Here is a 27,028-nt window from a genome sequence, read left to right as displayed (position 1 = left end):
ATACCTGTTCCTGTATGGAACGGTAGAAATATTTTGATTGTCCTATCTATTTTATCCAGACCATTTATACATATACATACAGTGCTACCGTAACAACTATATAGCGATTATAGTTGATGAATTTTCATTATAGGCCTGTATTTCCAGGTTGTTATGCCTTTTCTAAACAACATATAAGTTCCTTCTTCGAGAAATTTAACAGTTCCCTTCTGTTCTATTTGGCTATAAATTTTAACACAATTATCCTATCATACTACCTTTTTATTGTTGCCTATTTTTTATTTGTTTCTTAAGATTGCTTCATTACCTTCTTCAGGAACTCCTTGACTCTTCATTTCTTTGTTGCCTGACATTCTTCTGTGTCTCTTCCCCCTTTTTGATTCACCTTTTTTTGTGCCTATAAAATAATCAATATTGATAATTTCTCACTTTTCCTTGTTGTTTTTTTTTTTCCTGTCATATATCCTAGTGATCCTGAAAGCAAATTAATTGTCAAAAACCTCAAAGGGATGGCAAGGATATTTTATCATTAGTTCCTAAAATTAAAACACAATGGTTAAGTGAAAAAGCTTTGGAGGAAAACTGAACTGTATTTGAATCTTGGTTCTCCTGCTTTTTAGCTGTTATGACCTTGAGACAATTTCTTAACTTCTTTGACCATCAGGGTCCTCATCTATAAAGCCTCACAGTGCTGTCATAATAATTAACGTAATATAGGTAGCATGCTTAGCATAGTACCTGACATATATAGTGAGTAATTATTATGGACTTTGTCTAGGGTTTCCTCTTCAGCTTTCCCATCTATGTCAGTGTCCCAATGCTAAGTCCTCAGGCATCTTCTCCATACTCACTCTTCAACTGATGTCACCTAGTTGCATAGCCTTAAAACCCACTTACAGGTTTTATCCTATTCATATCTCTAATCTGAACATCCTTCTTGACCTCCAGACTCATACCCAAATTGCCTACCTGATATCTTCACTTGGATTTTTATAGGCATTTCAATTTAATATAGTCCAAACTGAACTATGTATTTCTCTGTTCACTCTACCACCACCACTAAACCTGCTCCTTCACAGTCTCCTCCATCTCAATAAATGAAGTTTTTCCTGTTTAGGCCCAAAACCCTGGAGACATTAGTAAGGAGTTCTCTAAAAAAAAGTATAGAACAGGAGGGAGCAAAGCTAAATAAATGGCAGCTCCCTCTCCAATAAATAAATAAATAAATAAATAAATAAATAAATAAATAAATAAATAAAATAAAAAAGTAGAGAACACTCAGCAATTCAACAAGACTTCTTCAAGATAATCATAAATAAGAGTTCATTGTGGATGTTTCATAGGCCCTTTGGGAAATCCCTTAAGATACTCTCCAAATATGTGGCCCAGGACTTCTGTCTCAATTATCTACCCGAAGCACAAGCCAGAATCTTGACTTTTCTTTTACATGCTGCATGCAATTCTTTTAGCAAAACCTGTTGGTTCCCTCTTTAAATTATATTAGGATTCACTCACTACTTAGCACTTCCAAATACTATCTTAGTAGAGAAGCCTTCCCTGATAACCTTCTTTAAAACATGACCTCCCCTTCTTCATTCTCCATTTTCTGACCCTGCCTCATTTTTCTTAATAGCATTTGTCACTACTGACATTTTATATACATTTATTTCTTCCTATCTCCCTTTACTAATATAAGGTCCACAAAGGTAGAGACCTGAAACAGTGCCTGGCACTTTCTAGGTGTCTGTTTGTAGTCTATCTTCATTCCAATTTACCCTGTTCTACTGATAGAATCTCCTAAAATACTGTTCCCGCCATGTCAACATCACAACCAAGCTTTCAACTTCATCACAGATGGCATCTTCTTTAAGAAGTCTTTTTTGATCTTTTTGGGGAGATATAATCCCTCCCTCTTTCTGGTGCAATTTTTCTATATCTGTTATACTGTGATGACAGTTTAGGTTATAAAGTAAGACACAGCCAGCTTTGAATTCAGATTGTACCACTTACTAGTTTATTAGGCCCAACCTGGGCCTCAGATTCTTTATCTATAAAACAGAAACAATAGTAATACCTGTTTCATTAGAATTATTGTGAGGACTCAATAATGCATGACAACATTTAGCAAATTCCTGCTACTTAACAATTTTTATTCTTTTTTTATTAAAAAAATTTTTTTTAATGTTTATTTATTTTTGAGACAGAGAGAGAGAGAGACAGCATGAACAGGGGAGGGTCAGAGAGAGGGAGACACAGAATCTGAAGCAGGCTCCAGGCTCTGAGCTGTCAGCACAGAGCCCGACGCAGGGCTGGAACTCACGGACTGTGAGATCATGACCTGAGCCGAAGTCAGATGCTTAACCAACTGAGCCACCCAGGCGCCCCTACAATTTTTATTCTTATTATTTCCATCATTTTATACATATTTCCCCACTAGACTATAAGCTCCAGGAAGACACATACAGTGTCTTACTCATTTTTGTATTCCCTAAAAATTTGTTGGAGAAATCTTAAAAAATGGAAAACATTAGATTTATAATAATAAAAAATCACATAACTGTTACTTCTTGATCTCTATTTCTAAAGCAACATAAATTGAAAAACTCTTGGGTGACATTTATTTAAACCAACTATTTGTGAAAGGATATATGCTTTAAAATTGGGAAAGTTGTAGTTTTTTCTGGATCTCTATTGCAGAATGGACAAAAGATAAAAAAGAAAACAAACTACTGCCATCTACTGATAATTCATTACAATCATTTAAATCAATGAAAACGAGAGTTTAGAGACTAGACAGTATCAATTACTTTCTTTTTTTTTTTTTAACATTTATTTATTTTTGAAAGACAGAGAAGGCAGAGTGTGAGCAGGGGAGGGGCAGAGAGAGAGAGAGAGTAACACAGAATCCGAAGCAGGCTCCAGGCTCTGAGCTGTCAGCACGGAGCCCGACGCGGGGTTCGAACTCACGAACCATGAGATCATGACCTGAGCCAAAGTCAGAGGCTCAACCGACTGAGCCACCCAAGTGCCCCTCAATTACTCTTTCATTCAAACCATATATGTGGGTACATATAATATATAAGGTATTTTGAGGAATATAAAGACAAATTAAGTGACTCTGATTTAAAAAAAAACTACAGTATTTGATAGTAAATGTTCAAACTACATATAAAACACAATCATTTAGAAAATATACTTTCAACTAAAAAATTAGCTTTACAGAAAATAAGTTAATAAAAATACTACACTAAACTATCATTTTTCTATATTAACTATAATCAACATTGAGTACTTACAAGTAACTGACATTGTTCTAAGTGCTTTTACATGAATTATCTGTATTTTCCCTCAGAACAATCCTATAAGCTAGATATTATTTTTACCTATATTTTATAGATGAGTAAACTAAGACTTGGAGAAATTAAGAAATTAGACAAAGGTCACACATCCAACAAGTAGGAAGGATGGAATTTGAAACAATTAGGATTCAAATTCACATTTATTAGGCACTTAACATGTATGAAAGCACTGTGATAAGCATAATTTGTGCATTATCTCTTTTGCATTGAAGAGGCAAGCCCCTCTATTTGACCCTTGGGATATTTTTAAAAGGCCATGGTTCCAGCTTTTGCAAACTCATCATCTGGTACCTTCTCCAAGTTAATGAGCAAAATAAAGCAAGACTGTCAAACTCCTCTGGGCTTTTGAGAGCTTTTGGCTTAGAAGCACTACGAGGAGGTAATTGTGTATGTGCAACCATGTCACATAAGCACCGGTTTTCATTCTGAATGGGAAAGCTGTCATGTGACAGCTAGGCAGTTAAAGTAGCTTATAATTTCATCCTACCCTTTTAAAATAGCGACTTTTCAGAAAACAGAAAATATTACCAGAAACATAATTTTTGTGTGAAACTATTTTTGCTTTCTAAGTGGGTGGGGGAGTTTAATATCTAAAGCTGATATTTAGCTGAGAAAGCTAAAGAAAATTAACCTGGGGAAAGATGAGGTCAAAGAGTTCCCTGGAATCGAGCAAATTTTAAATTATGGTCTTTGTCATAAACATGATGAACTCAGATCTGGGTGGTTCAATTCTAACAAATAAAGATAATAGTGGGGAAAATGTCACCCACTGCACAAATAAGTAAGAATACACACTTTTCAGGTAAAAAAGAGTGTAAGTCTTTTCAATCACATGTTTTTAAGAGAAGTTATAACATCATCCAAAGGAACTAATTAATTGGATCATTAAAAATGTATTCATACCTATTATATACTAGTGTGTTGGGATCTGCTAAGAGTAGTCATTACTCTCTTCTTTGACTAGGCAATGTGATTAAGGTTTCAGGATGCTGAAAACAGAAAGAAAAAAAACCAGGATTTGCATGTTCCTTAACTTCCTATCAAAGACAATACAGGCAACATTAATACATTAACCACCCTGCTTCTAACTTTCTACAAAAGGTGAGATTTCTCTGAATGTTCCGCTAGTAATGGACTACCAAGATGTCTTGTTTTAAAGTGTAAACACACAAAGATTGATCCGTAGCTTGAATCCAAGCTTTAAGGGATAGCTAGGCAACTGTTTCAAATAGAAATGATAGGTGTATGATGAAATCCAGTCACAGCCTACCTACGTGTTTCATTCAGGACAGTAAGAAGCAAGGTTTTTTGGGGTTTTTTTTTGTTTTTTTTACTCTGTGTACAAGTAAGCATGATTTCTAAACCAAGAGGAGCTTGTAGGTTGAATGGTGCCCCCACACCTATATGTCCATGTCCCAAACTCCAGAATCTGTGAATGTGCTAATTTGGAAAAATGGTGTTTGTAGTTGTAGTTAAGGATCTTGAAATGAGATCATCCTGGATTTAGGATTAGCCCTAAATCCAATGACAGGTGAGAGATGGGCTATGCAAACAGTGGGCAGACCATATATAAATACAGAATTCTGACCTACAATTGGCAGCAACCAACTCAGGAAACCAACCTGTTTCCTACAGTAACCAGACCAGGAAACCATCCTGCTGTCTATAAGCCAGGCTTGTAGGAAGCCAGACCACTATCTCTAATAACAATTCTAGAAGCCAAACAGAAACTTCTGTAACAACTGGCCCCAAAAGACGAGTGTTTGCTGGTTTGCTGAATAACTGACAGCTTCCCTAATTTTTGTCACCACTTCTATCTTGGGATCAATCAGAGAAAGCCAAATATGCACACTTAGCCAATCGCATAGGATGCCTTGCTTCTAGTTAGCCCACTTACAGCTTCCCCATGCCAATTGCCTCTAATCAGGGTATACTTGAAGATTTCCTTTTTTTCCACTATAAAGCTTTCCTACTTTGCCAACCCACAAGTGATGGTGGCCGACTTCCTTGCCATAGCAAACTCTGAACAAATAATCTTTGCCTGTTCTCATATGGTTGGCCATTATTTGCACACAAGTGTTCTTACAGCAGAAAGGTAGAGGGAGATTTGAGATTCAGATGCACATTAAGAAGACCATAGGAGGCTCAAGACATGGAGCCCCAAGCCAAGGAACGAAACACCTGGAGCTACCAGAAGCTGAAGAGGCAAGGAAAATGAGACACTTTGAAAGAAACATGGTCATGAGAACACCTAGATTTGGGACTTCTGCTTCCATAACTACGAGAGAATACATTTTTGTCGCTTTTAGCTATCCAGTTTGTGGTAATTTGTTATGGCAGCCTTAGGAAATTAATATAAGCTTTTAACAAGGAAATGTGCAATATTACATTTACTTTTCTTGAGGGACCCATGAATTAATGTAAATGTCTTAAAAACAACTGTTCGTTTTTCAGAATTTCATTTGTTTTCATAAGAAGATTAAAGATCTATATGGTGATAGAAGAACTTTTAGGGATTCCCTCAAAGTTTCCTTTAATAGCCAGGCACTATCTCTGTCCTCAGAATGCTCTACGTCTCTATGAAGGCGATAGACACACAGTAAAATAATTAAAATGTAGAGGTATAGTAGTTGCTCTCTTAGTCTACTTACACTAAAAACTCTAACCAATTAACTCATTCTATTTCCTTTATAAATCATAAACTGCTGATTCCCACATCACGCTGATTAGGAAACTACTCTCCCGTGAATCTGTCTACTTCTGCTCCTATCAGTACAATCTGACAGTGAGTTACCTGTGTTTGTTCCCAAACCTGTTTATGCCAGTTGTACTTGTTATTCTGCTTTCATAATTTAGTAATATGTAAAGCGATGAAATAGTGTGGAAATAAATTTCATTGTTTCTTTAAAATCTAATGTTTAATATTCTGGAAAGACCCCCAAACTGTGAGTTGTTTGAATGTGTGAGATCACAATAAAAGATTATAAAGGAGAAATCTGCACTCAGACAGCTCTGCAAGTGCCTTTATTTTCCTCTTAAAGGAATAAAATCTTAGGAAATCTTCGCTGATGGTTTAGAGGTGTAGTTTATGCAAGAAATGCAACACAAAACTCTAATCAGCAGAACTTGTGCAAAGAAAACGCCATGGCTTTCTCAGATTGGCAACAGAGCATATCACGACTCTCGGGTTAAACTGACCAAAACACATAAAACAAAAACAAAAAACAAACAAAAAATAGCTTTGGGGTGCCTGGGTGGTTCAGTGGGTTAAGTATCCAACTTCATCTCAGATCATGTAGCTCAGGTGGGGATCTCAGGATTGGTGAATTAGAGCCCCACATTGAACTCAGCTTGGAGCCTGCTTGGGATTGTCGGTCTCCCTCTTTCTCTGCCCCTCCCCCACTTGCATGTGCTCTTTGTCTCTCTCTCTCAAAATAAATAAACTTTTTTAAAAAGCTTTATTTAGAGAAAAGTCATATACTATCAAGTTCATTCTTATAAAGTTTACACTTCAGAGCACCTAGGTGGCTCAGTAGGTTGAGTATCTGACTTCGGCTTAGGTCATGATCTCATGGTTCATGGGTTCAAGCCCTGAGTCAGGCTTTGTGCTAACAGCTCAGGGCTTGGAGCCAGTTTTGGATTCTCTCTCTCTCTCTCTCTCTCTCTCTCTCTCTCTCTCTCTTTCTGCCCCTCCCCTGCCCACTCTCTGTCTCACTCAAAAATAAACAAATATTAAAAATATTTAAAAAATAAAAAAATATGAATAATACCTTCAATGTTTAATTGACTTTTTCAATTTATTAGTAGGTTATGGGTCCAGAGTACATCAATGAGAGGGCTTCTTCTGTGTGAACAAAATGCTAAGGAAGGAGCAATTAATTCTGTCTGGTGAGAGGATGGGGACTCAAGGAAAGTTATGATTGGCTTTAAAGATCTTAAATAAGCAGCAAATAAATAAGTGTCAAAAGAGAAGGGTGTTCTAAGTAAAAGGAATAGCAAATGTAAAGGATAAAAATCTTGTAGTTCATCCAAGGAACAGCCTTTAGTTTAAATGGCTTGGGAATAAGGCATTTGTTTTTTCAAACCTAATTATGCATCTGAATCATCTGTACACATTAAAAGAAAACAAATAGCAGGGAAAAACAAGCCCAGACTTGACTCCCAGAGATTCTGATTTAAATGTATATGGAGTGGAGTCCCTAGATTTATTTACTTTTTTTGTAGGTTCTACTTGTAGTTCTGAGGTGCAGCCAGGATTAAGAACCACCCAAGTGGGGTAAACCGGGATGAGGGAAGAGAGAGTTAGGAGATGAGGCTAGATAGTAGTCTAGGAACAACTGGTGAAAGGAAATAGTATGTAAATACAACAAGATGACAAACTATCTCTTTCCTGGTAGCTTAAAAACAATTTTTTAAGGTTTATTTATTTTTGAGAGAGAAACAGAGCACGAGCAGGGAGGGGCGGAGAGAGAGAGGGAGACACAGAATCTGAAGCAGGCTCCAGGCTCTGAATTGTCAGCACAGAGCCTGATGCAGGGAACTCGACTCTCCAACCTTCCAAGGGGATCATGACCTGAGCCCAAGTCGGCTGCTTAACCGACTGAGCCACCCACACGCCCCTGAAATATTTTTAAACTTTTGACTGCCACTACTGTTTCAGGAAAAGAAAATGAATTCCCACCATTGTCTATAAAAACAGGGATAAACGTTTTAAACCAGCTTTGTAACTCAAAGATTTCTATTTTACTTAAGGTAATACTTAACATAAAACTCAGAGAGCAGAGTGCACCTTCTGATCAAGTGTACCATCTACCACTCAGGGTTTTTAACAAATGTCCAACAAAAATCATGAAAATACAAATTTGGACAGAACACCTGCCAGGGATACTAAACAGCAAGTTCCTGTTCTGGGCTGGTGATCCCATCACCTAGTTAAATAGAATGGAGGCACTTGCCCACTTCCAAATGCTCTTCTAAACTCCCAGATATGTAAGGCTCTCTCTTTCAGGTTAAATTTCTTCAGCAAGATACAATGAAGACAAAAGGGACCTCTCCTTCCATCATAACCAGTTCCACAGGAAGCACCCTTTCTCCTACTCCGTGAAGGTCGAATTGACTCTCCCTTTACCATAGCATCTGCCTTCCATGTAGCAGCTGTTCAATATTTTTAAATGATTGTTACCCTCTTCGAGGTTAGATAAGGGATGCTAATTTATTACAGTTCTAAGAGTCACTGCCTTCTAATGTTCTACTAGGGGCTCATATTTTTAAACGGGCATACAAAAAAGTCAGTACAAGGGGCTGTATGGAGTTTTGGTCCCGTCAGCAAGTAAGGCGGAATCAGCAAAAAGGCAAAGGAAGGTTCAACCAAGTTGTTTCCGGGAACAAACAACACACTGTAAAAAACAACAGCAAGCGGCCGCCTGGGTGGCTCCGTGGGATAAGCATCTGACCTTGGCTCAGATCTTGCTCTCCGGGTTGGTGAGTTCCAGCCCAGATCATGCCCTCCGCTAGTTAGCCCAGAGCCCGCCTTGGATCCTGTTCCGCCCCACCCCCCTTCTGCCCCTCCCCTGCTGGCACATTGTCTCTCAAAAATAAACAAACATTAAAAAAAAAAAAAAGCAAGAACAACAAACCAAATCCCCGCCCCAAGAAGGCCTATTACTTGAACCATAGGAGGTTTTCAGGGTTGGGCTCTAGGAATGAAACCAAAACTCTGGCTCACACAGCTGGTCCGGGACTTCTTGGGCGGGATGGGAGTGCCGATTTGGGGAAGCCCACTCCCGGAGACGGAATCCATTCACAGAATGGCGTCTGCGATTGGTTCCCCACGACGTTCTCCCGCCTTACCCCGCACAGGGGCCAGCCCGCCAGCCCGCCCCTTCGCGGACCCTCCTCCTCCCCGCCGCCCCGCTCCCCTCACGGGCCTTCAAATCGACCAGCCGCCCCGCTCCCCTCACGGGTCCGGCCTCCCGCCGGCCAGCTCCTCGCACGGGCCCCCCAGTCTGGCTGCCCGCCCGCTCCCCCTCACGGCCCGCCGCCCTGGCCCCCGCCCGCTGACCCGCCTGGCTCCGGCCAAAGGGCCCCGGTTCCTGTTTCTCTTGCCTAGACAGGGCGGCAGAGGACGGCCTCGACGGGCCGCGCTGACCCGGAACTACTGAGGTGGCCGCGGGGGCCGGCTCTCGGCTCTTCCCGGACTTTCCCCGCGCCGGGGCTCGGCCCGCCGTGGCCGCTCGGTGCCTAGCCCTCTCCCTCGAACTCGCTCGTGCCTCCTTGCCGCTCGCCGGCCTGGCCGGCCCGGGCCTCTGCAACAGCGGGACCCCCCGGCCGTCGAGTCCACGCAAAACTGGCACGCCACCCCGCGGCTGGTAGGCAGTGAGGTGGGTGAGGTGGGGCGGGCGCCGCAGTGGGCGGGGCCGCGGGGCGGGGCTTAGGATTCCAGGTGCCCAGCTCGCGGCTTCCGGGTTCCGTCCTGGCTCCGGGCTGGGGTGGTGGATGCCGGGCGCTTCCGAGCTCGCAGCAGACTGGGAGTATAGGTCTAAGCGGAGCGTGGGCAGGCGGCACGGGGAAAACTGCCTACGGTGCACGTCCGTATGTCAGGAAGTGCCACAGGGGCGGGGAAGAGGCGGTGGTGGAGCTCGGGCAGGTGGAGACCGAGCGTGGGACCGGGCCGGGACAGACGCTTTTTGCGGCATTTCCCAAGGCAGAGGGGAAGGAGGCCATCACCCTCCTAGCTTCTCTCAATGTTTTTCAAAACTGGCAAGGTGAACTTCAGCGGGAGCCCAGTACGGTATGGAGTGGAGGTTGGGAGCGACCCCTGAAGAGAAAGCGGAGGCCCTGGGGTGGGAGTGCTGGGGCTGGAGGGGTGAAGATCCACTCTGGGCGGGGCCTGGGCCCTGAGTAAGCTAGAGGGTAGGCAGCGCGTCTGATCCAAATCGTGGTAGTCTTTGTGCCCATTGCCCTACTTGGAGTGCTTTGTAAATCCTGGATCGTCTCAGCTTTTATCCCCTTAAAAGCGTGAATTTTAGTGCAGCTCCATTTAATCTGTTGAATTTAAGGCCCCAATGTGTCATATGAAGAGGTGTGACCTAATATGCCAGTCACATCAAGATTAATGATGTGTATAACATAAACTGACACCCTGTAATTAAAAAACAAGGCTTCGTCTAAGTCAACAAGTAATTCCCTACTTAAAACTTGCTGTGTGCAAACACACACACACACACACACAGAGGAACTGTAGTCCTGCTGAAAAGATGTACAAATACTTTCACAAAACAAATTAAAAGATGGTTCTCCTCTCATGGTTCACGTAGGACAAATAGTGGACTGGCTTTAATGGGAGAAGTCTAGATTTACTATTTTACTACATTTTTGGATCCGTGAACCTTTTTTTTTTTTTTTTTTTTTTGATGTAGGCACAAATTTCTGTTGTAACTATAAGAAGGTTGATATAATTTTGCATTCTTAGGCTAATTTTTCTTTATAGGTGATTTCTTAGGCACAGAAGTGTTTGAAGGGCTGCGTACCCTATTGAAGGATGGCAGAAGCAGTGTTGATTGATTTCTTTGGTTTGAAATTTAACTCTCAGAAAAACAGTCACCAGGTATTACTGAAGACACTGAATGCTGTCCGATACCATCATGCTGCCAAGGCCAAGTTTCTTTGCATAATGTGTTGTAATAGCATCAGCTGTGAAAGGGATGGGGAACATAACTTTGAATTGGAAGCAAGCAATGGATTATCAGCTCTCTTGAGAGAGTTTGAGACTGTTAGCCATCCTAGTATGGCTGCCTCTTTGTATACCATTAAACAAAAAATTGATGAAAAAAACTTGAGCAGCATTAAGGTAATTGTACCCAAGCACCGGAAGACATTGCTGAAAGCTTTTATTGATCAACTCTTCACCAACGTTTACAATTTTGAGTTTGAAGATTTACAGGTGACTTTGAGGGGAGGTCTTGTGAAACAGTCCACTGAAATAAACATGATCACAGATCAAGAACAAGAAGCAATCCAGAATGAAATAAAAACATATTTGAGAAGTCTGCCAGCTCTGAAAGGAGAATTAACCATTATCACATCTCCATTAATCTCAGGTATATTAAACACTGTGTTGTTCTTACTGTATACATGAAAAAAAAACCAGTCTTTCTTTCGAGGCTGGTCACCTTTTTCCCCCTCCTCTCTTTTGTAGACTGTAGGGTTTATAAGCTCACTGGCATCAGCTGCAACATGGGAGTATCAGGGATGGCCTTGTAGTGTCAGCAGTGTCGAGGGACAGTCCCTTCAGAGCCACCCTAAATAAATAAATTTGCTTTGTGCAAATTCAGCTTTAAGACAAATCCCCCAGGCTTCCTTTAAAATGAGATTTATGACCCTAAGCATCTCCTATTTAGAAATTCTGGAACCTTAGCTCATTGGCGTTTAGACAGAAGAATGAAATTTAAGAGTCCATCTTACTCTTGGTTAAATGATATTTACTGTGAGCTGTATGCTATAAGGAATACCAAAGACAAATGGGACAGAAGATACCCTTTGAAAAGCAATAGTCCCATGGGGAAGGTAGAGCAAACACAAATCGTGTATAACAAGAATACATGGAGGTACACAGTGCTGTAGAAATTGGAAGCCAGAAAAACATGCAGCTTGAGGTGATCAGGGAAAGTCTTAACTGTGAGTCTGGGTTGGTAATGCTCTATAGTCTTTGTATAGCATATTTTTAATCTTCACTACTTCTATTCGATAGATATTTTCTTGCATGGATTTACTACAAGGACAGGTGGAATATCTTACATACCAACTCTTAGCTCATTCAATCTCTTCAGTAGTTCCAAACGGAGGGATCCCAAGGTTGTTGTCCAAGAAAATCTGCGTAGGTTGGGGAATGCTGCAGGATTTGATGTGGAGAAATTTTACCAGATAAAGGTAAAGTTTTGTTTCATGTTTTAGATGATGCAAAGTATATTCTTGACTCTGCTAATGACTTCATGGACTTTAATCAAGCTGTTTAACTTCTGCATCTGGTGTTTTACTGAAAATGTTAAGATAATGCTTATGGTTGTTTTTCTTAGATCTGTACTCTATAGCTTAAATATCAATTCTGTGATAGATTTCACCTGAAGCTACTCATGTCTAAAAGTACTTTTAACTCTCAGGGTATGGTATCACTGCCCTTTTTGATTCAGAAGGAAGATTCCAGAATGATGGGAGAGAAAGGCTATTATTTTCTAAATCAACATTAGGAGGAACTAGGGTCACAATGGATGCCTTGTTCCTTACAGAATGCTAGGTTTATTTGAATCAGGAAAAGTAAAAATGTCATTGATTTGGTAATTAACTTCTTTCCTTAAATAATACTCTTTGGAAAGTGCTGCAAGTAGAGATTTACTCATCTCTAGTAGATGTTTGTGATGTACTGTATTAAATTTTTAAGTGTTAAAGTGTGTTTTCCTTTGACTAAAATATGCAGAGATTATAATACCAAAAGTTAAGTGATAAGTAAATTTGGTATTTTACCACATACAGAAGTGATATACTTAATGCTTGCTGGTAATATTAAACTGATTGTTTAATTTTGTACAAAAAGTATTTTCAGAAAAGCTTATGGTATGAGAAGTCCTACTTTCAAAATATTTTTATCACACATCTTTGGTATTAGACTGATCATGCCAATGACGTCTGGATTATGGGAAGGAAGGAGCCTGAATCTTACGATGGAATCACCACAAATCAGAGGGGAGTCACAATAGCAGCTCTTGGTGCTGACTGTATACCAATAGTTTTTGCTGATCCTGTCAAAAAAGCATGTGGGGTTGCTCACTCTGGTAAGTATCCTTAATGAAGCATTTAAGGTTTTACCAATTTTGTAGTATAGGCAAAATTATAATTTCTTTACGGTGCGCATTGCAAGACAGTTAATTACATGATATTAAGTATAAAGGGGTAGAACCAGCATACTCTTATTATAGGAGCAGGTGGGGGCAGTACCTAAGTCAAATTATATGAATCAGAGTAGAATTCCCAAAGGAAGCAGTAACCAGGCTGATTGCTGAGGAATTTGCAGGACCTGATTAGGTACCAATGTTTCTCAGCAGGGGTGCCAAAATGTTAACATTTTGGGCAAGATAATCTTATATTGCAGTTTGCTTGGCTTCCAAAATTCTTAATGCCAGTAGCACCCCCCCCCCCCCCCCAGTTGTTGCAAGAAAAGCAGCAACAAAAAGAAACCCTTCATGCTTTTCAGAACATTCCAAAGGGAGTGGTACTGCCTCTGGTTGAGAACCCTTGAAGTCCGGGCAATGGGGAATAGGAAGGTTAAGCATGTTGCAGAAAGGTATTCATGAAGGGGAAGGTACAACAGCATGTGTAAAAGGTATGGAGGTAAGAAAAAGCGAGATATGTTTGGAAAAAGTCATTTAGTTTAATATGTTATAGTCTAGTGTCTTTATTATCTAAAGATAAGAACAAAGGATTTTTAGATGCTGTGTTAAGGTTATGGAATTTTGTTTTCTAAAGGTATTTTAAAATGCTATTTAAATTATCCTGTGGTTACTACTCTATGTGAAATAAGGGATGATCTTTCAGATTTCCTTCTGCTTGTAAATCTAGGACTACTTTGCTTTTTAGACAAAAGATAAATAAGAGAATGGCATATTTTTCTTTTGATCTAGCTAGAGTTATGGGATTGGATGACTAGAAGTCAAATTTTGATTTGCCATTATCAAAATGTTATTTAACGTTTGAGTCTTAGTTCCTGGATATAAAAAAATCTTATTTGTTACTTCTTATAGGTTTTGAAAGGTTTTGAAACATTATTTTTAAATATCAAAGATTAAAGCTGTCAAAATGAAACACTCTTGAACAAAGTTAGAGGTCTGACACTCTCTGATTTCAAAATTTATTATAAAGCCACAGTAATCAAAACAGTATGGTACTGGCATAAGACAGACATATCGACCAATGGAACAGAACAGAGGTCCCAGAAATAAACCCTTGCATATGGTCAAAAGATTTTTAACAAGGTGCCTAGACTATACAGTGGGGAAAGGATAGTCTCTTCAACAAATAGTGCTGAGAAAACTGGATATTCACATAGAAAAGAATGATATTGGAACCTTATCTCACATCATATATAAAAATTAACTCAAATTGGGTTAAAGACCTACATGTAAGACCTAAATCTATAAAATTCATCAAAGAAAACAGTGTAAATCCTTATGAACTTGGATGAGGCAGTGGTTTTATAGATGTGATACCGAAAGCACAAGGAACAGAAGTATAAATAGATAAATTGGATTTCATCAGAATTACAAACTGAGCATCCACACAGTTAAAAGGCAACCCATAGAATGGGAGAAAATATTTGCAATTCACATATCCGAAAAGGGATTAATGTCCAGAATGTATAAAGAACTCCTATAATTCAACAACAACAAAAAAAAACCCAGAAAAATAGGCAAAGGACTTGACTAGACATTTCTCCAAATATGATAAGCAAATGGCCAACAAGCATGTGAAATATGCTTAATGTCACTAATAATTAGGGAAATGCAAATCAAAACTACGATGAGATACCACCTCACACTCATTAGGAAAGCTAATATTAAAAACAAATGAAAATAACAAATTTTGGTAAGGATGTGGAGAAACTGGAACCCTGATGTACTATTGGTGGGAATAGTGGGAATGTAAAATGGTGCAGCTGCTATAGAAAATAATGTGATGGTTCCTCAGAAATTTTTAAATAGAATTACCATATGATCCAGCAATTCTACTTCTAGGTAGAAGTCCTGGTATCCAGTACTTCTGGGTATATCCAAAAGAATTGAAAGCAGGACCTTGACAAGATACTTGCACACCCATACTCATGGCAGAATGATTCACAATGGCAAAGAGGTGGAAGCAATCCAAGAGTCCACAGATGGATGAATAGATAAACACAATGTGATATATACAGACAATGGAATATTATTTAGCATTAAAAAGGAAGGAAATTCTGACACCCGAATGAGGGGTTTGAGGACATTATGCTAAGTGTAATAAGTCAGTCACAAAAAGACACTTTTAAGATTCCACTTACATGGCTTATCTATAGTCGGCAAATTCATAGAAACAGAAAGTAGAATGGTGGGTACCAGGGCGAGGGGAAAGTGGTGAGGGGGAGTTGTTATTTAATGGGTGTAGAGTTTCAGTTTTGCAAGATGAACGTATTTAACACTACTGAAGTATACACTTAAAAAGAGTTAAATGGTAAATTTTATTTTACATATTTTTTCCCACAATTTAAAAAAATTTGAAAAAAGTGAAGGAGAGAGAATACTAACAAGTTATATATAATCCCAGTGGAAACTGAAGCTGTAGAATATTTTTAAAGAAAGTGGAAGCGACCTCCCATTAAATATGTTTTCTATGTCAGGTGCTTTGTATAACATACCTTATTTAAAAACCAGTATTTTAGTTAATTGATTAGCTTAATTAATTTTGTGATTTATTTGCTGTTTCTGGACTTTGAAAAATACACAAACTGTTCATTTTTGAGTTAGATATAAATTAAGGTGCAATGTTACATTTTAACTTCCCTTATCTTTTTTTGTTCCTATTTACCAGGTTGGAGAGGTACTTTGTTAGGTGTTGCTATGGCTACAGTGCATGCTCTGATCACAGAATACGGCTGTAGTTTGGAAGACATTATTGTTGTACTGGGACCTTCAGTAGGACCTTGCTGTTTTACTCTGCCAAGGGAATCAGCAAAGGGATTTCATAATCTTGATCCTGAATGTGTACGGTTATTTGATTCACCAAATCCCTATGTTGACATTCGTAAAGCCACTAGGTAGGTTTGACTTCATTACAGAACTGCAAGTTTGGTTATTGCTTATTGTTTCTTTCTCTCTCTCTTTTTTTTTTTTAATGTACAGTCTCTATGGCATGAGTGCCTCAGTGTTATTTTATTTTATTTTATTTTTAAATATTTATTTATTTTTGAGAGAGAGAGAGAGAGAGAGAGAGAGACAGAATGCACAAACGGGGGAAGGCCAGAGAGAGGAGGACATTGGGTTCTGTGCTGAGAGTAGTGAGCCCAGTGTGGGGCTCAAACTCATGAACCATGAGATCATGACCTGAGCCCAAGTCGGATGCTCAACTGACTGAACCACCCAGCTGCCCCTGTTTCTAAAATGAAAAGTACTTTAGGGGCGCCTGGGTGGCTTGGTCGGTTAAGCGGCCGACTTCGGCTCAGGTCATGATCTCACGGTCCGTGAGTTCGAGGCCCGCGTCGGGCTCTGGGCTGACAGCTCAGAGCCTGGAGCCTGTTTCAGATTCTGTGTCTCCCTCTCTCTCTGCCCCTCCCCTGTTCATGCTCTGTCTCTCTCTGTCTCAAAAATAAATAAACGTTAAAAAAAAAAATTTTTTTTAAATGAAAAGTACTTTAGACAACAATTAGTAACTCCAAGAAAAATTCAGGTGGCAGGTATTTAAGTAGCTGACACACACATATATATAAAAACTTACTTTAATTATGAAATACATTGTCATTTAAGTTTGAATAATGAAATTTTCCTGTCTGGTACCTCTTACTGATTTAAAAGTGAAGGAGGATATATTTACCATGTAGTTTTGAGAGACCTACTTAGACTTCATGTAGAAAAGTTGCCATGTACTTAATAGACATTCCTCAGCTAAAATGTCCTAAATACAATAAACTATCAGAAAGCTGATATTTTAAAATTATTTTATTCTATAACTAGAGGAATATATTTCTTAGAAAAAATGTTAGATAATATAAGCACATAGTCACTTTCAAGGTTTTTATGGCCCCTTACAATTTTGAGTTACAAAGTGTTGCTGTTAATAGCCATTATCATTCCTATAAAGGAAAATTGTCTGATTTGAATTGTGTTTCTGTTCCAGCCAACAAAACCTTGCTGAGATTCTGCTTCATTTAGCACATAAGTAGAAAGGATTGAAATTGATTCTTAAATGTGACTTGTGGAATTAGTGTCACTAATTTATAGTCATATTTCATATCGTAAAGTGTTTATGAAGAAACAGCTTCTCTGTGAAAAATCTGGTTAAGAGGAGGACAGGAGAAGGGCGGGCCAAATGACTAAAAAGCATGTTCTGAATCAAATGAATCTTGTCTGCCAATACCCTGGTAACTTTAGAAGTTTCTTCTGAATAAGTACTTGATTTTGATTATAAAATTCCCAGGTCATGTCTGCAGAACAATATGGAAGGTTTTACAGTTTATATATGAATTTAAATGATTAATGGTGATAAAATCTATCATTTCCTGGACTTGTTCATGTTTTGTATCTGAAAATCAACTTGCCTGGTTTTAAGCAGATCTTTCCCAGAATTCTTTTATACCAATATCCAATACACACACACACACACACACACATTACTGCTTTGTCTATTGGTGAAATAAACTCTTGCTATCTTTTAAAAAATCTTTATCCCAAGGATTCTTCTAGAACGGGGAGGAATTCTACCACAGAATATTCAGGACCTGAACCAAGATCTCAACATCTGTACATCCTGCCATCCTGACAAGTTTTTTTCCCACGTCCGAGATGGCCTTAATTTTGGTACACAGATTGGCTTCATATCAATTAGAGAATGAGGTACAGTAGGTTCTCTCTCGTCTTTCCCTTCTCTCCTTCTTCCTCTTTCCACCTTTCCCTCCCCTCATTTTTAAAAATAATTAATCATATTTAACTTTACCCCTTTATTCTTGTAGGAAGAATTAAGTTTCTACTTTTTATTGAAGCAATAGAGGTAGAAAAGTTAATTTTTAGTGACATGCTATAATATAAAGAATAGCCACTCCTTTTCCTAGTTAATGAAGAATAATCAGTCTAGCATATAAGTATAAAATTAAATCATTTATTCTTTTTAAAAAATCCGGTATGAATACCATTTATCTTCTTTGTACTTCATATCAGTATACTTCATATCATAACATCCTCGTACCTTTCTTTTTTTTATTCTTTTGATTTTTGAGAAGAAATCTTTGCATAAAGATTCTAAATTCTAGAATAATAAAAAATCCTCACATACACAAACTGGCTTGGTTTTCAACTAGATTTCCAACTGATTATAGCAGGAATTTGCTAGTTTTCTTTAAAGGATAAATAATAAATAGACTTTGTAGTATGTGCAGTCTCTGTCTCTACTCAGCTTTGCCATTGTACAGCAAAAGCAGACAGGAAAGACACAGAAACAAAAGAGTACGACTGTATTTCAATAAAACTGTCTTTATGAAAAAAAACAGGTGAGGCGCCAGGCAGGTTTAGCCCACAGGCTATAATTTGCTGATACCTGATCTATAGTCACAGAGCGAGACAGAGTATAATTTCATTAAGTTAGTATTTATTTCAGATAATTTTCTCAGAGTTATAAAAAAATATTTCATGACAGCGATTTAGTGCTGACCCTTTAGCACATATCTAATTTTCCTTAAGTTTACTTTTAACTGAATTAATATTATTTTTAATCTTCACAATGTCTTTAACTCTTTAATATACAAAAGACTTTAGCATACTTAGTGATTTTTACCTTGATATTATAATAGCATTAGTAAGGGTCTCTTATTTGATTTCAATGTATTTTTACAGATATTGACTGGATTTTTACACAACTGTTTCCTGCCTCCTCCTAAACCAACGACAAGAGACAAATTTAGCTGTTTGATTTACTTAAAACCAAAAGGATTATAATGGATAATTCATCTTAGGTATATTTTTCACTATTATCCAAAACCAAATGATTTTTATTTGATTCTAACAAAATCTAGATGAGGATTATTCGTAAAGTGTGGTCTATTTTCTGTGTTGCATGAATCAGGAATAGGTCTGTTCATTTCAGTATTTATTGGGTACCCTCTTTGTCAGGCATTGGTGAAGCATAGGTGAGTCAAAATAAGTAATAATTTTTCCCCTTGAGTCTAATGCAATGGAGGAGATAAACACTTATAATACTTAAATTTAATTTTGATAGCCGTGGAAGAGTACTGAAGAAGAGAGGATTAATTCTCTCTGGAAGGCAGGATAGGGAAAGTGCTATATAGAAAATGATATATCACATGGGCCCAAAAGATGTACAGGCTTTTGACAAGTGAAGAACAACCATAACAGGTAGAGGGAACGCCATGAACTAGGGAATGAAATTGAGTGTGTAACATGTTCTAGAGAGAGAAGTGTGTAGGCAGGAGTTACTGGAAAAACAGGTTGGAAAGAGATTAGTTAAGGTCTCACATGCCATGTCAGAGAGTTTAGAGTTGATTTTTCAGTTAAAGAGTAGGCATAAAAAGTAGGGGAGTGTTTTTATTTTCTCGACATCTGTAACAGGATGGATTTAAATTGCAAGAGACCAGGCCAGAGAGAATTAGTTAAGAGGCAAAATACTTTAAAAAAGAAATAATGAAGCCTAAATGAAGACCATGGAAATTAAGATGGAGGAGAATAGATGGCGAGACGTTTCAGATATAGAATCAGTAGATCCTCTTAATAGATAATGAAGAGGACAGGTGAGGAAGAGTGGGGAAGTCATTGATGACTCCAAGATTTCTGCTTGGTTGACTACCAAGAGTGGCAACAAGAGGAAGAAAGAAGTTTGGGAAAAGGGAGAAGGATAATGAGTTTGACACGCAGACTAAAGTGTATCCAGATGGAAATATTTGGTCAATGACTAGAAATACAGCCCTGTCACATTGGTGGGAGCTGGGAGAAAGATAGAGCTTTAGAAGTTGGCTATGCAGAAATGAGGCCTGAGGCCATTGGAGTAGACTGAATCATCTAGGCAGAATTACAGGATGAGTGAAAAGGAGGTTTGAGGGTGAAACTTCATGCAACACCTGGGTTTGAAGAACCAAGAAGCTGAACCATTAAAAAAAAAAAAAAAGATTAATAATTAGAAATAAGGGAAGAAAACCAGAGTATTCCCATTTTGAAGAAAGAAGCCAGTGTGGATGTGAGAGGAACTCAGAATTTTCAGAGACACAGCGTACAAGAAATTTTCAGAGATGGAATAAAATGAGAACTGAGAAGAAACCAGTGGATTAACCATATTGAAGCTGTTCTATAGGCAATGGTGGCAGAGTCGGATTTCAGGACACCGCGGAAGAGGATGTGTAGGTGTCCACTCTTCTTTGATAGTATTTACTAGAGAAGAGAAAGCACTGGGGGCTGTGTATCTCAAAGGAAGGGGTATTTTTTTTCTTTTGATCAGGAGTTTTAAATATATTTGTAGGCTGAAGAGAGGAGTCAAGCTATGTGTACGTGGGGCAAAATGGTATATATGGCGTGTATTTTTAAAGTGAGTAGTTCATTGCATCTTCAACTTTTTTATTTTATTCATATGTGTCTTATATGAACAGGTAGTAGAATAATGGAAAATTACATTTGTTGGGTATTTACAAAGGGCTTTTATATACATTACCTCATTTTATCTTGACAGCTATTCTGAAATACATAGGCCAGTTGTTATTCTTTTTATTCAGATGAGGAAACTTAAGTCTCATTGAGGTTTAAAATCATATACTTTGTGATAAAGCAGGACTTGAACCCACATCTTAGGACTTCAAATCTCATTTTAGATTTTACAGTTAATCAAAGCTATCTAAGTTAAATTTTTATTTTCAACATTCTATTAATATCATCCATTCATACAGTCAGTCAAAATTTTGTTGAGGTACTAGGATAGGTTAAAAAAAATACACTTGTAGCCTTTAGGAGGTTTAATATCTACTGAAAGGTGGCAGTCAATAAACCAGCAATTGCAATACTGTGATATGTGTTGTTAAGTCGTCACAACCTGATACCTTGTTCAGTTGAATTCTTCTATGCAACTGGTAAGACAGTGTAAAATTTAAATACCTCGTCTCTTCCAGTTCAGGGAAGGCATTAAACATAGGACAACAATTTCAAACTCAGGAAAAATACTTTTGTTTAATGATAACAATGAAGATTAAGAATAATTTCACACATTAAGAAAGGTTGATCATTTTCCAGTTCTTCACTATGCATTATTTTGTTTGAAGTTTATAAATTTACAAGAGGATTAGGTGACCATATTTCACTTTATGTACCAAAATATTCTAAAACAAAATAAAATTATATTTGACTATGACTTTGGATTATCTGTTCCAAAGTATTTAATGAAAAGTCTCCTTGCTGTTTTACTGAGTGAAAAAGTTTTGATTAACTCAGAGACAGAATGACTAGGTTGTTAAATAATTGTGTCTTACTGTTTCTATAAGATCTTTGTCACTCTCAAGCATTTATATATAGGTTTCTGGTACTTTGAGGGTAAAACCACAATGATGATTTTTATTTTTAATAAGTTTAGTTTTCAATCTAAGCTCTGCTACTAACTGCACATATGAAATACTGGTTGCCATTTTATTAAGAAGAGGAATCACGTTTGTAAATCAGATGAGAGTTCATGACATGATTCTTTTGGAGGTACTAAGTATCAAACTAAACTTTGTCTAACTGTAGTTTTAAATTGTGAATAGTAATATAGTGACCAAATAAATGTGCTGTACTCCAGTGCTTTATAAAACAAATGAAAAAGTGATCTTTCCACTAGGAGGCAGTATTTCTACAAGTAGCTTTGCTCTTTTCCTTGGTATAAAGTTGAACCAATCTTACTCTCTGTATTTATTTGTACCAGGAAGGAAAAAAAAAAAAAAAAAGAGGTGCTTTTAAAGTTAATGAATGTATTGCTCTTACTTTATATATGCACCATCTTGTAGTTCAAGTCTATAAAAGCATTTAGGAACCCTCACCCACCTGGATCTATCTCACTTCTACAGAATCTCCAGTAATTCCTTTTCTGTAAGTAGAATTTTGGGGGAGAAATTCAGAGAAGCTTATTCTATGACACATGACAAAAACATAACACCCATGGATTCAAAAGCTGGAGGATAAGATGTCAATTACATGTGAATTATATCATTTTATATTTCAAAGTAGATTTAATAATTGTTTTTACTTGGTTGTATTAAAGTTACACTTACAATATATCCATCCTACTTTTTTTTTTAATAGAGAGCAAGAACGGGGGAGAGGGGCAGAGGGAGAGAAAGAGAGAGAGAATCTTAAGCAGGGTTCACACTCAGTCTGACATGGGGCTTGATCCCACAACCCTGGGATCATGACCTGAGCCATATCACGAGCCGGACGCTCAACCAACTAAGCAACCCTGGTGTCCCAACATCCTATTTGTTACGTGAACTCTTAGATGCCACCAATCTATGGAAGTCCAGCACTTTCAAGAAAGCACTGCTCAGTTATCTATGTGTTTGTGTGTGTGTGTATGTGTGTGTGTGTGGATCTGAGTGTTTGTGCTAAATGGCAAGCAAGAAATGTGTATGTATTATATATAGCCTGTTTGCCCTAAATAATGTAAATTCACACACAACATATTGGATGCAGTGGAATTATGGATTTCTTTTTATAAAGTTTTTGTAACTTGTGCAGTAAAGAATGGGAATCATAGTTTATATGCTTACTGTATGTGTTTATGTGAACTGTGGTCTAGAGCACATGTGTTTCCATTGTAGGCAATGTTTTTAAACTTGTGATATCAGAGATGGGGCGGCTGCTACAAGTAATGAGTTATTCTATGCTAGCTATTTGCTTAGTGAAGGAAATAGAATCTGTCACTACTACTTTTTCCAGATTAACACATTTAGTTTGGACTCATGATGATCACGTATCAATTGTGTAGAGACAAACTTTTCATACTCTCCTTAAATAGATTTTCTTTCTAGAGAAATAAATGCTTACATCGTATTTCCTGTGTCCTTGTGCCAAGTGCCTGTGGTAAACTATGTCCCTTCTAAATCTGGAGCAGGCTTTTTGTTTTATTTAATTCTCAGAAGGCTGGGGTGTCCAGTTACTGTATTTTATTAAATAATTAAAGCTTCCAGCAGACTCTTTAGCTCAAAATGTCACATTCCTTTCTAACAACAACAAAAAGAGAGTACTCTCATTTAATGAGAAACGTTTGTGGAAAATAGATGTGTTCATGACAATTGAGTTTTGAGTTTTTAATATCCTCCATTTTCTTTTCTTTTTTTTTTTTTTTTTTAAATGTTTATTTCTTTATTTTGAGAGCAAGAGAGAGGGAAAGAGAGTTCCAAGCAGGCTGCATTCCATCAGCACAGAGCCAGAGGTGGGGCTTGATCTCACAAACCGTGAGATCATGACCCAACCCAAAATCAAGAGCTGGACCCTCAACCAACTGAACCACCCAGGTGCCCCTATCCTCCATTTTCTTAATTCCTAGTTTTGCATTATACATTGCTTCAATTTACATATTATCAGTACTTCCCTATTCCTTTACTTTCCTTAAGCACATGTTTTAGAGTTTATTTTCTTATCCCACCCCATCATCCTCGTGTTTATAATTGATGTTTCCTTTACATAAGGTAACCTAATTCTTTAAGTTTTATACTTTCAAGTACATATTCAGACTTGGGTATAGTGTTGCTTATTGGACATATCCTATGGGCCCCTCAAAACAATATCCTCCAAACTTAACTCACCATTTCCCCTCCAAAATTTTTCCCCTCTGATGTTCTATTTCAGAGAATGAAACCATTTTTCATGAAGTTGCTCATCCAGAAATCTTTGAGTGTTTCTGAATGTCTCCCTTTCCTTCACCTCTTCTTCCCCTACACTTCTGCCTTTATAAATCTATCATCTGTTCCCATGTCTCTCTATCTTAACTGCCAGACATTCAGATCGTCATCTCTCAGGTGCATCATTTGACCAGCCTTCTAACTAGTCCGCCTTCATTGAATCTCTTCTTTTACTGCCATTATTGTTCTAAAATGCAAATCTGGTCATAGTACATCCCTCTGTACTATATGATGTTTCTGCTATCTCCAAGATGAAGCCCTACTCACTAACTTTTATAGAAGCTATTACGATCTCACCCCTTTGTTACCTTTTCTATTTCTACCACTCCCCACTCTCTATTGCATATTCCATCCATTCTGTGCTTTTTTTCATTTCCTGGAATATACCATTAAGCTCAGTCAGACCACAGAGGTTGGTTTGTATTCAAAGACTGGCTAGAACTCAAATTAGGTTCAAGGTTACTTTTACTTAGGTTTTCTCCTGAGAAAACAAGCAGCACCGAGGACATACATAATATAAACATCTAAGTGAATGGTTACAGCACTGGAGTGTCCCCCCCCCCCCCTCCCAATTCCATAGAGACATTTGACCAAAATTCAGTTGTCAATGTAGTGTATACTCAGCAATATGCCAGGTCATATATAGAAGAATAGTAGTTTTTGTTCCATTAGGCAGGGTGAGGGGCTATGTTAATGTTCAAAGGTCTACCTTCTACAAAATATAACAAAATTTTGCCATATCTAAGCAGTATTGTATACGGTGTGCTCTTGGCTTTGGGAGTAGATTCCCATGATTCATCACTTACATACGACATCCAGTGCTCATCCCAACAAGTGCCCTCCTCAATGCTCACCACTCATTTTCCCTTCTCCCCCAGCCCCCGCCATCAACCCTCACTTTGTTCTCTGTATTTAAGAGTCTCTTATGGTTTGCCTCCCTCTCTGTTTGAAACTATTTTTTCCCCTTCCCTTCCCCCATGGTCTTCGGTTAAGTTTCTCAAATTCCACATATGAGTGAAAACATGATACCTGTCTTTCTCTGACTGACTTATTTCACTTAGCATAATACCCTCTACTTCCACTCACATTGTTTGCAAATGGCAAGATTTCATTCTTTCTCATTGCAAAATAGTATTCTATTGTATATATAAACCACATCTTTATCCATTCATCAGTTGATGAACATTTGGGCTCTTTCCATAATTTGGCTGTTATTGATAGCCCTGCTATAAACATTGGGGTACCTGTGCCCCTATGTATCAGCACTCCTGTATCCTTTGGATAAATTCCTGGTAGTGCTATTGCTGGGTGGTGGGGTAGGTCTATTTTTAACTTTTTGAGGAACCTCCACACTGTTTTCCAGAGTGGCTGCACCAGTTTGCATTTCCACCAACAGTGCAAGAGGGTTCCCATTTCTCCACATCCTTGCCAACATCTATTGTTTCCTGATTTGTTAATTTTAGCCACTCGGGCAGGTGTGAGGTGGTATCTCAGTGTGGCTTTGATTTGTATTTCCCTGATAATGCGTGACATTAAGCATCTTTTCATGTGCTTGTTGGCCATCTGGATGTCTTCTTTGGAAAAGTGTCTATTCATGTCTTCTGCCCATTTCTTCACTGGATTATTTGCTTTTTGGGTGTGGAGTTTGATAAGTTCTTTACAGATTTTGCATACTAGCCCTTTATCTGGTATGTCATCTGCAAACATCTTTTCCCATTCCGTTGGTTGCTTTTTCATCTTGTTGATTGTTTCCTTTGCTGTGCAGAAGCTTTTTATCTTGATGAGGTCCCAATAGTTCATTTTTGCTTTTATTTCCCTTGCCTTCAGAGATGTGTCGATTAAGAAGTTGCTGTGGCTGAGGTCAAAGAGATTGTTGCCTGTTTTCTCCTCGAGGGTTTTGATGGTTTCCTGCTTCACATTTAGGTCTTTCATCCAGTTTGAGTCTATTTTTGTGTATGGTGTAGGAAAGTTGTCCAGTTTCATTCTTCTGCATGTTGCTGTCCAGTTCTCTCAGCACCATTTGCTGACAAGACTGTCTTTTTTCCATTGGATCCTCTTCTCTGCTTTGTCAAAGATTAGTCGGCCATACATGTGTGGGTCCAATTCTGGGTTCTATATTCTATTCCATTGGTCTATGTGTCTGTTTTTGTGCCAATACCGTATACTGTCTTGATGATTACAGCTTTGTAGTAGAGGCTGAAGTCCGGGATTGTGATGCCTCCCGCTTTGGTTTTCTTTTTCAACATTACTTTGGCTCTTTGGAGTCTTTTGTGGTTCCATACAAATTTTAGGATGTTTATTCTAGCTCTGTGCACTCTGACTGGGATTGCATTGAATGGGTAGATTGCTTTGGGTAGTACTGACATCTTAACAATGTTTATTCTTCCAATCCAAGAGCATGGAATGTTTTCCCATTTCTTTGTGTCTTCTTCAGTCCTTCATAAGCTTTCTATAGTTTTCAGCATACAGACCTTTTACATCTTTGGTTAGGTTTATTCCTATGTATTTTATGGTTCTTGGTGAAATTGTAAGTGAGATCAGTTTCTTTATTTCTTTCTGTTGCTTCGTTATTGGTGTATACAAATGCAACTGATTTCTGTACGTTGATTTTGTATCCTGCGACTTTGCTGAATTCATGTATCACTTCTAGGAGTCTTTTGGTGGAGTCTTTTGGGTTTTCCATGTAGAGTATCATGCAAAAAGTGAAAGTTTGATTCCTTTGCCAGTTTGGATGCCTTTTATTTCATTTTGTTGTCTGCTTGCTGTGGCTAGGACTTCCAACACTATGTTAAACAACAGTGGTGAGAAGGAGACCCAGGCCTGTCATGTTCCTGGTCTCAGGGGAAAAGCTTTCAGTCTTTCCCATTGAGGATAATACTAGCTGTGGGCTTTTCATATATGACTTCTATGATGTTTAAGTATGTTCCTTCTATCCCGACTTTCTTGAGGGTTTTTATTAAGAAAGGATGTTGTATTTTATCAAAGGCTTTTTCTGCATCTATTGATAAGATCATGT

At 38.2% G+C, this 27,028-nt stretch overlaps 2 protein-coding genes across 9 annotated transcripts in view; one reads left to right on the top strand and one right to left on the bottom strand.

The window, feature by feature from the left end:
- CCDC122 (coiled-coil domain containing 122) overlaps positions 1 to 9,552 on the bottom strand; it is a 72,064-nt gene extending 62,512 nt beyond the window's left edge. For 3 of the 5 annotated variants that reach the window (XR_008295637.1, XR_008295634.1, XM_053215963.1), the window contains exon 1: positions 308 to 6,528. Coding sequence is in view for 2 of the 5 variants with exons in the window: in XM_053215959.1 (XP_053071934.1) it covers positions 308 to 353 (46 nt within the window). In the remaining 3 variants the exon portion in view is untranslated. Of the gene's footprint in view, positions 1 to 307; positions 6,529 to 9,420 lie in introns of those variants that run through there. The other 2 variants (XM_053215959.1, XM_053215955.1) reach the window with 2 other exon arrangements.
- Positions 9,553 to 9,602: 50 nt separating this feature from the next.
- LACC1 (laccase domain containing 1) lies at positions 9,603 to 23,161 on the top strand. Of its 4 annotated transcripts, none has more exons than XM_027064890.2 (7): positions 9,603 to 9,739; positions 10,849 to 11,458; positions 12,109 to 12,287; positions 13,021 to 13,186; positions 15,969 to 16,194; positions 17,826 to 17,986; positions 18,980 to 23,161. In XM_027064890.2, the coding sequence occupies exons 2-6, from the start codon at positions 10,900 to 10,902 to the stop codon at positions 17,983 to 17,985; spliced, it is 1,290 nt and encodes a 429-aa protein (XP_026920691.1). In that variant the 5' UTR covers positions 9,603 to 9,739; positions 10,849 to 10,899; the 3' UTR covers position 17,986; positions 18,980 to 23,161. The 4 variants fall into 4 exon arrangements, with proteins under 4 accessions (XP_026920691.1, XP_014924412.1, XP_014924414.1 ...); XM_015068926.3 differs by lacking the exon at positions 9,603 to 9,739 and adding an exon at positions 9,798 to 10,149; XM_015068928.3 differs by lacking the exon at positions 9,603 to 9,739 and adding an exon at positions 9,849 to 10,123.
- Positions 23,162 to 27,028: the final 3,867 nt, after the last annotated feature.

This window comes from Acinonyx jubatus, chromosome A1 (assembly GCF_027475565.1).
Source record: "Acinonyx jubatus isolate Ajub_Pintada_27869175 chromosome A1, VMU_Ajub_asm_v1.0, whole genome shotgun sequence".
Lineage (NCBI taxonomy): Eukaryota > Metazoa > Chordata > Mammalia > Carnivora > Felidae > Acinonyx > Acinonyx jubatus.
Note: the sequence above shows the minus strand (reverse complement) of the source record. Positions and strands in the feature narration are given on the sequence as shown.